Below are 14,170 nucleotides of genomic sequence, written 5' to 3'. Positions count from 1 at the left end.
CTAACCCCCTAGAAAGGGGAATTTCAACATCAAAGTCCCCTCTCTAAGGACACCAACAGGTGGCACAGTTATATATAGACTTAGATATTTAGGCCAATGTTTTTAGAAAATAAGGAAGAAGGAGAGAAAATAAATTAAATTTTAGAGAACCTAAAACCTCAGGTGAGCCTGGTTAGTATAAAAGGTTAGATACCCAGTATCTGAAAATATTTCCCTATTACACCTTTATATTGCTAGCAGCATCCTCGCCTTACTGTACTACTCAACAAATTTGCGCCTGTGCTTATCCATGGTGAAAGTAGATTTAAGACTCCATTACCCAGTAAAGGCAGTAACTTCAGTTGATGAAATCAATAATAGGTAATTTTTATGTAAATCCTGTTTTTTCCCCTAGTTTACAATAATTAACTTCTATATACTCTGTGTATAGGAATTCGGAGTTAATCTTGAAAGCTATACATCAAAGTGGAAACTACATTAAAGTTAATAGAACGCACAAACAGATCTTAGAGCATGATGATTCCCGAATACTACTGCAACATACTACTGTCCTGAGCTGGTCATGCCACAGCATGATGCGGCTGCTCACGTCACAGCATACATCAAATGTTGTGAACCTTTAAGTGCATTACAGAAGCACTTAAAGGTTCACAGCAAAGTTTACTTCATCACATTCAATGTACAGTATATCCTTACTCAGTGGTACCAAATTATTTTCTGAAAAGTTACTTCAGGATCAATGCCCTCATCAACAATAACAGACTAGAAATTGGTGTCCCAAAATTTCACTGATAAAAGTACATCAATTTAAAAAAACATTAAAAAAAGACAAAAATAGAAAATTCTGTCTGATACATAACCCACTACAGGGTTCTCAAACAATCAGAAGAGTCTGTACACTGACAGGGCTGTAGTAATATCTCTGCACCCCTTGGTTCCTTGTTTCTTTGTAATCAATAAATCTCAATTTAATTCAAATAAATCTACTGATCTATATTGATTCTTTATTTCTTTTTGTATAAAAAAATATTTAAATCAAATTAAAATTTACTGAAAAATTTAGATTACAAGCTTCACTACATCATGTTCATCTTTCAATCTTCTCATTTTAACATTCAACCATTCAACACGTATGAGCTACTTAATAAATCTCCTGAGATTATCCTCTTGATCAAAAGTTCAGTATGCCTACTATTGTGTCTCATGTCACACAATAATTCAGTAGGGTTTATAGCCCAATGAGGGTATCAGTTACTATTTCTAGTAAAAACCATACAGTCAGTTTCCGCCAGCTTGGTCACACCTGGAGTCACTGTATTACCAGCCTAGGTCTGTAAGTGCCCCTGCAATACGGGTACCAATGGGTGGAATAACAGCACTTCCCTGACCACACAAATTCAGCACTCACGTTATCTTTTTCCAAGATGCTGCTTTAGGATTTTGGACAGTTTAGGCAGCACTCACAGTCATGGTGCACAAAGTGACCACTCTTCATCACTAGCTTCCTCTGGTATCTACTTTACACATTAAAATCAGTGCAAACATTAGAGCATTCTAAACTCCTGATGTGGTGATAGAGGTAACTGCTGATTAAAGCTGTCCTCATGTAATCACTGAGTTCTATTGTGAGTACAAATCATCTTTTTTCACTTTAGAATTGAGGTCTCGTTTCTCATGACACTTTGATTGATAACTATATACCATTCGTTATTATCATTATTAAACCTTTGCCAAATGTCTGCAAAGATAAATTTTGGCAACAGATAACTGTGAAGGTTGATAAGTCATCATCAGTAAAAGACACTCGACATATCTTCCTTTCCAAGCTGGCTGTTTTCCTCCCCCTAAGGTAACCAACATTTCCAGCAGACCTTCCCCTCTCATGGGAATTCTCTCTAATGGGACAGACCAGTGCTATGTCTTGACTGGAACTATAGCAATAAACACAACAGTGAGATGACTTAAGCTTCTCTTTTGGAACCATGAAGCACTTTTCTTCTGACTTGGTCACTAGAAAACAATTATATAAAATATTTGAAACCACAAAATTCCTTCTTTCCTCTACCTAAGAGTGGCTAAGTATGGGAAGAGAACAAATAAATCAGATCCACATAAATTGCTTATCAGTCAAACAAACTGCAGCACACCATATGGGAGAAGGTTCCAAGAATCATTTAATTATGAAGGGCATGAGACAAACGGATCCAAAAACCTTCCTGTCTCAATTAAGGAAAGATTGTATAACCTTCTCAGAAATAAGACAAACACTGCCTGGTCAATGTCAGAAAATATTCATTTGAAGTGGACTGATTACAGGAACACTGAGAAATAGTTACAACTATTATTAAATACTCATGATACTGGTTGGAAATACTTACCAATACTCTTCAGGACCTCTGAGAACTAGAGATGCTGTTCACACTGAAGAAACGTGTGGGGACAGTTTTGATTTACCGATTACTAGAGAGACAGGATTGTTCCCCAAGGTTTTCTGGGAGGGTTTTTGTCATTGTAAAGTTCATATGGCTTTTCCTTTATGTGTTCCTTTGATAGAGACTGCTAAACAAGTGGAAACCTTGAATTGTTCCAAAATCAGCAGACAGGAGATATAGTTCTCAGGTAGCCATTTTTTTTCCATTTCCGATTCAATTTTAGAAGACATAACAAATACTCTGTTAAAGAACATATTCTACTCTTTAACTTCTCTGCTCTGCAATGAAGACCAAGTAGGTAAAAATGCCACTCAATGTAAAACAAATAATATGAGAAATACCTTTCTAACTCAGCAATTTTCTTATCCTTGTCATTCTTCTCATTCTCTACTTCCTTGAGTATTTCTAGAAGTCTGTCAACCTCCGCCTGAGCTTTGCCACATTCTTCTCTATAGTACGATGCCTCTTTGTCAAGTTGTTTCATTCTGTCTGCAAATTCTGGATTCATCCGTGCCTCCTCTTCAGCTTCATGAGCCTTCAGAATCAACATTTCAAGAAAAATAAGTATGACAATAATTTATATAGCTTTAAGAGTCTTCCTTCTTCAGTCTCGGAGTTCAAATTTTCATTAAAAAGGATTATGGGTATTTCTGTCTGATGACAATGTTTTCTACCAGAAGCATTATAAAAAATAATGTAAATATCTTTATAGTCTAAAATTATAGTAAAATGCTAACGTCCTGAAGGGGGAAGGGATTTATTAAGGTTTTTTACATCTAAAGCAACCATATTTTAAGGGTGATTTTTAAATTAAAAAATCATCTTGATTCACATTAAGCTTTTAAAGTGTTTCAAATATACAGGCATCTTAAGAAATCATATTCTCTCTCTTTCCCCATATATACACACACACACATTATCCATGTATATATATACACATATACATATATACATATTGTAATCTGTATTACCAGATATTTCAAATGCAGATTGATATGAAGAATTTGAAAGGAAGAAATTGTTTTTTATGCAGTGCTGGTTTTAAAAGACAAACCAATATACCAAAAAGTTGCTTTCAGCAGACATTTTACCCAATAATCCTTTTTCTCTTATTGTTAATACTTAACCTGAAACATCAGAAGAACAAGCCCATTGGCGAAAATGGCACAAACCTGGCAAACACATGCATGGATGGGTGGCAGTTTCACAGACAAGAAAGAACGCAATGAATACAACAACAACAACAGTGCAGAGCCCAATCTTACTCCCATCAAACCTAATGGCAAAAACCCAATTAACTTCAATGGGAGCATGATCTGGCATCAAGTGCTTTAAACTGTTGGCTGGAATAATCACAGACAGATGGAAACAACAATGCACTGCAATGCTTAGCCTACCCCTTGCTTCCCATTATTCCTAATTGGCATCTTGAAAGAGCAGGCAAGGAAAAAACAAGTAGTTTAAGGCAGTGCACATTAAACATAGAAAATTCAGATAACATTCTCTCAACATACAGAAATTTTACAGAAATTCAGAATATTTAGAACTGAAGGGCCTCCAACTATCTTATTACACAGAGATGGCGTGGACTTAACTTATCCTTCTTAATTTCAGGGAATAGACAATGCAAGCAAGCAATGAAAGAAATGCAGATCAAAATGAAACATGCGTGTTTTGGAAAGAACTAATATAAACTACAGATATTAGAAGGTTCATATTCTTTGCAATGGTTAAAATTTTCTCTATAAATAAAGAGCAAGTCTGGGTTTAGTATAAATACAACAATTTTAAAAAATGAAATTACTACGGAAGAAACTTAGGGGGGTTGCATGTAACATATCATTTAAGCATGAGGATAGTAAGAAAAAAGATCGTAGAATTTAAGTGTTATTTATCCTAGTGTGAGATTTTTATTCAGAAGAAATATTTGGTTACCAAAATAGACAAGGGAATGACATGAGAAGCCTACTAAACCTACTGGCCTTGCTCTTCAAATCCTCTGTTTTAGATAATAATACATGCTCCAGCCCTGAATTCTGTGCAGATACAGGACTTCCCTAACACAGAGCTCGTTTCAAGGTAACATCCAAAGAGTATCTTGATCTTACTGTTTGGGTGAGATGATAGCAAAAGATTCCTTTTCACCCTCATAAATCTCCCTGCGTTAATAATAAACTCTGATTTATTTTTCTGGGTGTTAATTGTGTCAAGAAATTTACTTTCAATTAGCTTTGCAATTTTTGAAGTAAATGTAATATTCAGACTCAGGGCCAATTATTTGAGATACTGTGTATCAATTTCCAGCTGTAAACCACTTCAAATTTCAATCAGCTCTATTAATATATTAGACAATGTTTTATCTTTGCAGAATGAACACTAAGTGTTCTTTTGCAAAGAGCAAAAATAATTCCGTATCTTAGTAAAGGTAAATTTACTGTAGGAAAAAACAAAAACCCCACACACCCAGTATACACACACACACACACCCCCCCAAAAAAAAAAAAAACAAAAAAACACCTTTAAGATACTAAAAAAACTGTGCAAAGAGTATGTTGTTCCCTATTGCTCTTTATATTTCTCCTCTTCTCCTAAGGGTAAATCCCAAATTTCACAGTTCCCCTCTAGCAGCTATCGCTCTTTCATATTCCTTCTTGTCCCCTTTCTTTCCCTTCTTTTTATTTTAGTGCGTAACTCATTTATCAGCCTTGCTTCCATCGTTTCATAAACAGGCAAAACACCCACCTTCCTGCCTCTAACCAGTCTTTACTTCAGTTTAGCATACGCTCTTCAGCCCATTGTTTTCTTCCCCCCATGCACCCCTGCTCTCATTTTAAGCCAGGACAAGAAGCAATGCAGAACGGATAGAGAAGCCTGTCTTGTCTTTGCTTTTCATTGCCACACTGGACTTTCTATGATGAAAATATACAACCGGGCAATAACATGACAGTGTCACCAATGCAAAGGTGCTGAGCGTTCAGCGACAATAGAACATTCCTGTAACACAGCAGCTCAGAAACGTACTGAGCAAATTATCTATTGCACAGCTTATAACTAAAGCATCAGCTGAAATTATAAATTATATCCTTCAGTTTAGCCCTATAAACCTTGCTCCAACAGCATGCTCAGGAAATTAAAGTGAAGTTGCAAAAGTATTTTCAATTCTTGTGCTTTCTGTGGTACTCATGCCATTCCATATTTGTGGGATGTGTTTTGGGGAAATTCTGTAGCACAAACTTGGTCATTGTATTTCCCCATGGTTTTCAACATAAAGCAGAGGGTGTGATTAAATCCAATGTGATTAAGTATCCAACCCATACAGGGTTTTGAGGTGTAGCACAGTTATCCATAATGTCACATATAAATCAATATAAGCATTCAGTTCAAAGACAAGTATAAGATTATTCTAACTTTAAAAAAAAAAAAAATCCCTGTATTGCAACCCACCAATTAAGTTGGTTGCCTTTACTTTTCCAAGCACTTCCTATAGAATATTTTTTTACTATTGGCAGGAATCAGGTTTCTATAAGGGCATTGCTTTAATGAAGAAGGAAAGCAAAGTTAGTTAAAAAGGGAGCACAAGAACATAAAACATTTTTGAAAAAGAGCATTCTGCAGGTGATACTCTAAGTTGCAATGAGTCCCTTCAAGGGAAGCCTCATATTGTAAACAAAACTGCTGATAGTACACGAGTGCAGAATCAACCCATCTGACATTCCCAGGACAAAAGCATAGAATTACTTATGAGCCCTTTTATATTTTATGGCTTTGAAAGATGTGTGTGGATTTGAACTAAGCACTTTTTTTTTAATTGTTATATACAGATATGGGGTGATTTGTTGACAGATGGAACTTGACGTTTGAGGTCAAACAGTAGGCCCAAAGGAGATGAAAGGCAGTTCAGTTGATATTGACCCTGCTCCTACCCAGACAGGGCAGATCTCTCCGGCTTTTGTGCAGGCTGTGGGAGACAGGCTTGGATCACTTCTAACCAGAAGTTGTATGGCTATCACATGAATCAGAAAGCCTCCACATATTACTGCTATCCTCCCTTCTATCTTTTTTTTTTTTTTTTTTTTTTTTTTTTGTCCACTTTCTTCTCGCTAAGTTCTGTTTTCTTGGGAAGAATACATTTTCTGTTTTTATGGGGCTTTTATGGGTAAGAATGACTGGTTCACACATACCTTTCAGCAGCAAAGTAATTGATCTCTTAATCTGTATGTGTAAATGATAATACTTGTGTGTGAAGATTAGCCTAGTTATAAGATAGCACCCTTGGTTTAAGATAGCACACTTGGTTTAAGATAGCACCCTTGGTTTAAGATAGCACACTTGGTTTATGATGCTTTGTCTGTCAATCTTGTTACTGTTGTTTTATGTTATTTTTACAATAAAAATAGAATATCACTCTACCATTAGAATTTCACTAATATTTACAGTAATTTTGTATCTGTTCTGATAACTGCTTAATAAGTACTACAAGTATTTTAGAAGTAAAGTAACATTTCCTCAAGTAAACCACCAATTTCCCACAGAAACACCATAATAGTGTGGCACAGACATGCAACATGAATTATTTAGTCTATTAAAATTTTATGGTACAATTATACATGCATTAGTCTGCATACAGAGATGGATGAATAGATATAGTATTTAATTTTTAAAGCTTCAGACAAACATACACAGAAATCAAATGAGTACTTTATAAAAATTAAATGGAACAGCAGAATTTACATGCAAGAAATTACTTTGTAAGATCCTTCAAATTTTATTACTTTCAATAATAAACTAAAAAAAATGCTGTCAGCTTAATTTTTTTTGTAGTCTCCTTAAAATTCAAGGGGTGTTTTTATTTTAACTTCAGGGACTGCTCTAAGCAATTTAGGGTGGATTCTGCAAGTTTAAATTTTAATCTGATGTTGCTCTGATGGAGCATTTGGAAAATTAAGTCTTTATTACACAGAAAAAGGTTCACCTGAACTCCAAACTAAGTAATCATTCCATTTTCATTAGAGTAAAAAATAATCATGTAAGTTCTTATAATCAATTTTGCAGAAGAATTCACTGAGTATTTCAAAAAATTCACCTTTCAAAACATGAAGAAATGTTTGCCCAGTTCTGTTCATATCTTATTCGTGCAGGTGAATACATTGTGAAATCATTTGCTATAGAGTACGTAGGATTTGCACCCCTTCCATATCATCTCCACTTTGGTACCCAAAAGTTTGTAAGAATAAAACACTTCTATCTATTGCTGTATTTTAAAAACATTAGATTGAGCGATGAAGTCTTGGGAGTTGATACCTGTGTGCCATAGTAGAAAAAATATATTCCACCACAAAAAAAACAGAAAAAGCTGTATTACTGCATGGGCATTCTATTAAATAAAGTATAATAGTGATTTGTAGTACAAAAAAAAATGTTTCAAGTAACTGCTATTATGCCATCTCAAAGAATAAAGGTGGAATCTTGGACTTGTGGAATTCAAAGAATACGTTGCCATTGACTTCAATCAAATCGCAACTTCATTTCCAGATCTTAGGTGGTTTTTGGGGAGGAGTATTACTACTTAAATTGTTAGAAGTAGACTGATATATATATATAAGTAGGAAAAGAAAGAAGATGAGCAAGACAAGTTTATTAAATAAAATCAGTCTCATGGGTGTACTATGATTGCTGCCTGGTGCCAAAGGAAAAGGATCTTGTATCCATTATTTTGGAACTGCCAGCAGGCTGTCCTTTTGAAAATTAAGCACGTAAAGGCAGAAAAAAAAAAAAAAAAAAAAAAAAAAAAAAAAAAAATTAAAAAGGACTGACTGACTTTGGAATACTGCACACAAATAGACTAGGAAGTAACAAAGTGACAAACAAATTCCATACAGCAGAATAACTAATACTGAAATAATGACTGGAAAGCATTTATGAAAATCAAGAGAAAAACTAACACAAAAAAGACTCCAGTCTGAAGAGACATGCACATTAGGAGTGCACATGATATGAATATAAACATAACTACCACGAGGGTGAGCCAAGATGATACAGAAAAAAGAGTTTTATCATTCAAAGGGAAAAGCTCTTTGGCGAGTAGTGTGCTGGCTGGTAGAGGCGATAAAATGAGGTCTTATGGTACCTGGATAGCATATCCATTTATAACTGGATTCTAAAAACTGTTGACCCATAAATTTAAAAGTAAATACAGCACATTCTGTGGAACTCTCTTTTCTCATACATAAGTCATGACATATCTATTACATGGTTAGAAGCTGCAAAACTTAGCAGTAATAGACTCCAAAGCTGGAATCCTGGTCCACTGACACTAATGGCAAAATTCCCATTGACTTCAGGGAAGGCAATACCTTCCCTAATGCACAGTATCACATTACTTCAGCTACAAAACCAGTTCTTCTGTATATACTATCCCAATTACATGTAATTCCAACTATGATTACTATGTAAACTCTAGCTTGTAAATTGCTGTTACATCATTTTTTCTGTCCTGTGATGCTCACAGCACATTAAATGTAACAGTCTCAGCCAAAAAAAATTAAAACTCTTCTCTGCAGAGAGAATGTTTGTTACTGCTCTTCCTCTAATTGAAAAAGGAATGCAGTCAAGTATTGTGAAATTAAAGCAAACATTGGCAAGAAAGATAAAGCTAAACAAGCCAAAGTAATACTGTTCGGCTTTTTCAAGTACTACCCTTCGCAGTCATCATTTTATATTTCAGCATATTCTTCTATTAAATACAGTGTTTCCATATTCTTAATGTATATATGCTTAACATATACATTCTTTTATGAGTAAAACTGTTTTGAACTATTTTAATGATACTGACTTTTGAAAATAGTTCCAGTCACTTCCTAGATATTATTATTTACATAATCAACTCAGTCACTTAAGATAAACTGAATAAATTGGAAGTTATTTAACTTTGAAGGATCGAATAAAGTACTACAGAGGGAGGAATTAAAAAGCAAAGCAAAGCAAAGGAAAAAAAAAAAAACTGCATGCTTTTTCTAATGGAGAAGTTGAGGACCTAAAGGCTAGGATGTCTGTTTTCTCAGAAATACTGCATGTACCTATTTAATACATTTCATAGTCTTAAAATGGCCTTGAAGTCCACAAAGTTCATTTATTTGGAGATAATGAATACAGCATAGTGAGCATCCGAAGTATTCTGCAAAGCTCCACAGAGGAAGAGCACAACACAGTAAGGTAATGGATCCTCATGCTTTCGTATGTTACAGCGGGCATTTTAAAAAAAGAACTTACTGGATTGTACATCTGATTGAACAACTGTTCAGCTTGCTACATTGCAAAGTTGGAAGGGAGTGAAGCACAGACAGGAAAAGAAGGAAAGATCCAGGAAAACAGCATTAGCTCAACAAAACCAGTGCATTTGCACAGAAGAACTTGTCATAAAAAAAGTAGAAATTTAAGATCCTAAACATTCCTTCGTGAAAGTGAGAGGCACTGGGGAAACATAAATGTTGACTTTGGCTCCTAAAAAAGAATAGCTGGAGTAAGAAATTTAAGGTTTGTGTTACTTTCCCTTTCTCAAGTTAAATAACCCATGAAATAAAGAAAGGTGTCCACTTTTGATGATACATTAAGTGCTGGTCTCAAGCAATGAATCACGAGAAGTGCTTTTGGCTGAGGCTGCAATTTATCACCAAAGCTTCAAAGATGGTAATAATAAAAGATTAATTAAATTGTATCATTAAATTTATTACTTTCCTTTTGTTTAACACAAGACTGAATTTTCTATGCAGAATGACTTTCAAACAGTACAGTTTGGCAAAAAGTACTTTAGCAACTGCAAATATGTCAGTAAGCAAGTAAATTTAAGATAATGAAAAACAACAAAAGGAGGAAATTCTAGAGTGGATAATAAGATTATACATATATATATATACATACACATATATATAAAAAACACTTAGCTACCTATTAGGTAATTCCTGCTGTTCTTTCACTAGTAGCAATACAAAGTAAGTCAACAAAAAGTCTGTGGAATTTTGGCAAAAAAAAAGCATTGAGAATTCTTCTGGGGTTTATGATTTTTATTTTTTTTTAATGTTATGAATTTCAATCCATAATTTTTGTCACAAAAAGTTTAATAAGTATGTCTATGGTTTTAAACACTGTTTTGTGTACCAAAATATAGCACAGTTGCATAACTACTCTTTTCAAATCGTCCATTTATTACTTTTTGAAATGTGTCTACGCTACAGTGGTTTTAGAGTCAGCATGTTTTCTCCTGCTGAAGTGCAAGCAATACAGTTATGTAATACTGAAAAATATTTGGATCGAATCAGATCCAATCAAAAACATCTTATTAACAAAAAATGAATCTTATTCTCTCCAAAAACAGAAAAGAGAGAAAAAAAAGGGAAGACGAGGGAAACTTCAATTTTTTTTTTTTTTTTCCTTTTACGGATTTTGTTTGGATTTGCCCTTTGTACATGCTTTCTTTCAGGCACAGTACTTATCACCATTAATCTCATGGAAAACTAACTCCTAGCAAATGTGCGCAGAATGCTATCTTCATATTTATTAGTATAATTTGTTAAAACGTATAAATAAATATTAAACAATAGTGATTTTACAATACAATAATGAAAAGTGCCTTCTCTGATATTTTTAGAGGGAAGTAATGTGTAAGCTGCATTCAAATTTCTCAAAGTAACAGACAGCCCCTTGGAGTCACTTTTGAAAGAGAGAGATAAACTCTGTCCGTTTCTCCTAGCTTCCGTTGTGGTTAATGTTCATACATAAGCACACTTATGGGACGTGCAGGTTAATTTACTCTGAACTATGTTGATGTTCCCTCCTACTCTAACTCAGACATATGCAAGAATAACCCAGATTTCTGTTTCAGTTAGTTTCCTAAGGAGTGAAAACATGGTGACGGGAGTTTTCTGGGGACCAATTACTTTTAACACAGGATATTTACAGGTTTGAACATAAAGTATTTTATTAGAGAAAATGTGAATTGAAAATTACTGTTTGGAGTCTACTATCATTAACAGTCACTGTTTCTGTTCAACTAAACATACCCACAAAGAAGGTTGTAACTACATTTTATTGTGGAAATACCTGGTCTCCTACAAATGTTGGGTGAATTTCCATTGGGGCTCTATGCTGTATTTATGATATAATAAAACTATTATGTTTTCAACTTTCATTTAATAATCCTTTGTATTTATACACAGGGAACATACTCCCTTTTTATATGAAAGACGTCCCAGACACTCTCTGACTTTTATAAGTGCTTATTTTTCCATGACTGTATGATGTGTTTATATGTACAGTCATAAAAGATTGACTTAGGATTTCAAGTCCTTCAAGACAAATTTGATTTTTTTTGAGCTGTTCTTTTAGGGGGTTTTAAACTATTTTTTTAAATTAAGAAAGTAAGATATTTCAGACTGTAATGAAGTATATTTTGTAGTGAAGTGCAAAGTAAACAATCACATTTTCTAAAAAAAAAAGAAAACAGAATAAAGGACTTCCAGAGAAACAGCTTCTGTGGAAATTTAAATCTGACATCAGTAGCATTTATAAGCTATCAAACATTTTAAGTAGTTTGTTTCCATTAAAAGCTTCTGTATATGTTTATTGAAAACCGGTAACTTCTTTCCCCTCCACAACTAAACATGTAACACAGGCACCTAAATGCACTTCTTCACTCTGAATTCAAAAATATAAGGTTTACACCCTGATATCTGTTATACATTGCAATACCTTCTTCACAGGTAAGGCTACTGAAACAACGCTTAAACACAGAGCAGGATACTACTCAACCTGGGTAAAAAGAGTGTCAGAATATTATCCTTTGGTAACATTCATAGAACAAAGACATATTCTCTTCTAGAAAATGAAACATTAGCTATCAATATAAAAAAATAATGTTTGACATACACTTAGTCATGGATTGCAGAAGGCAAACATAATGCCTAAACCCATCAAGTATGTCATGAAATTGGTGCTTGAACAATGAGAGCAGACATTACCAAATGACACAGAAAAAGGTCAAAGAAACAATGTATGGTAGAAAAGGCATCAACAAACTTGCAAATCATTTAAGCAATAACTATTTTAATGCATCAATTTAAATAAAACCATGTTATAAAATACATGATCTGTACGTTTTCCTTTAAATGCTTGCTTCCACTACTTGCTGAATAGAAATACTGACTTGCTAGCTTAGATAAACTATGCATTATTTTGCTTAATTATCAGAAAGATTTTCATCAACAAAGCCAAATAAATGCCAAAATAAAACCTAGCTAGAGTTTCCATTTTGGAAGCAGAATTTTTTTGACGAGGAAGTACAGCATCTCTTGGATGAGCCTTGATTTTTTCCCTATGCTACAAGCATTTTAGTCTACTTCTAATAGCAGTATAAATTCACATACATACAAATTGCTGGTTTGATAATTTCTTTCTGCCCTTTTATTTTCCCTCCAGTGTCCTGCTCCCAGTTCATCTATCTGTAGCAGCTTCTCAGAATTCCTTCATATACGTATTCAAGATAATTTCTGAGGCTCACTAGAGGCTTTGGTACAAGAAAAAGTTAGCAGTATTTGATGCAAGCATCAGCAAACAGCGTAAGATGGATAGATTTTAGATTTACTCCAGAAGAGTAAATAATCTCATCTTTTCAAAATGAGGGGGTGGGATGTTGATTTTTGGTTTTCTGATTGTTGTTGTTTGTTTTAAGATGGAACTTACCTTTTTCAACTGTGCTTCCAACTTACTACACTCTTCTTTCTTTTGTTCTATGGCTATTTCTAAAGACTTAAGTTTGGAGTCTCTTTTCAGCCCTGCTGATGCCAATGAAGATGCATGTTCTTTGAGATCGATTAAACTAGACTGAAAAATGACCAAGAGTAAAAAGTTAATTCCTAGTCATCAGGATACTAACTTATTGCCAACTTAGTAATCACTTGGATCCTGTTCCCCCTCCCCTTTCCCAAAAAAGAGTTGACACAAAGATAAGAATTGATAGCAAAAGACACCATTTTGAAAATACAACCAGTTCGAACCACAGGAGCTGGCATGCAGTGAAACACAGAAACATTCATAATACAGACGTTATATTCTGGAGGTACGATTACTTTGAAGTCTATTGCTCTGACAAATGAAAACAGGAGAAACAATGGAATATTTGAGCCTACCAGAGGCTTATGTAAAGGAAAAAGTAGAGATAATGACACACAACTACGGAAAAACTGAAGCAATATTTTATGTACAAAAGTGAGGACTATGAAGAATGCTTAAGAAAATAGCAGTTCCGAAGCTGACCACTGACGTGGCAGGATTCCAGTACTTCAAATGATTCAAGAGTAATCCTAATTCATTTTCTTTCATCATAATGACACAGATAGAAGAATATAGATTTTACTGAAAGACTGACCTCTTTTTCTGTCAGTTCAGCTTGTAAAGCATTAACTTTCTCCTTCAGGTCTTTGTTTTCTTTTTTATAAGATTCAATTTCTTCAAGTCTTTCTCTGTCATCTCGCTCCCTTTGCTCCTTCAAGCGCTCTATTATTCTTTCCTAACAAGGGAAAGAATTGCATAGTGGAAAAGTTGGGAATCATTTTAAGAAAAGACAGAATAAAAATTACTTTACATTAAGTAACACTTAGAAAACAACCTTTAGAAGCAGAGGATGATTGAGTTAATGGTATTAAAGTCAATGCAAGATTTCCCCTGATTGCAAACGCATCAGATCA

General features: G+C 34.3%; 1 protein-coding gene across 12 annotated transcripts in view; it reads right to left on the bottom strand.

Moving 5' to 3' along the window:
• Positions 1 to 14,170, bottom strand: part of ERC2 (ELKS/RAB6-interacting/CAST family member 2) — a 532,940-nt gene that overhangs the window by 296,275 nt on the left and 222,495 nt on the right. For 5 of the 12 annotated variants that reach the window (XR_003399297.1, XR_003399299.1, XR_003399300.1 and 2 more), the window contains 5 exons: positions 13,852 to 13,992; positions 13,167 to 13,307; positions 9,702 to 9,737; positions 3,830 to 3,859; positions 2,774 to 2,967 (listed from right to left, as the gene is read on the bottom strand). Coding sequence is in view for 1 of the 12 variants with exons in the window: in XM_026857422.1 (XP_026713223.1) it covers positions 2,774 to 2,967; positions 3,830 to 3,859; positions 9,702 to 9,737; positions 13,167 to 13,307; positions 13,852 to 13,992 (542 nt within the window). In the remaining 11 variants the exon portion in view is untranslated. The remainder of the gene's footprint in view (positions 1 to 2,773; positions 2,968 to 3,829; positions 3,860 to 9,701; positions 9,738 to 13,166; positions 13,308 to 13,851; positions 13,993 to 14,170) is intronic. The other 7 variants (XR_003399304.1, XR_003399305.1, XR_003399306.1 and 4 more) reach the window with 3 other exon arrangements.

Source organism: Athene cunicularia (assembly GCF_003259725.1).
Source record: "Athene cunicularia isolate RWA chromosome 12 unlocalized genomic scaffold, athCun1 chr12_part1, whole genome shotgun sequence".
Taxonomy (NCBI): Eukaryota; Metazoa; Chordata; class Aves; order Strigiformes; family Strigidae; genus Athene; species Athene cunicularia.
This window is presented reverse-complemented; position numbering and strand designations above follow the sequence as displayed.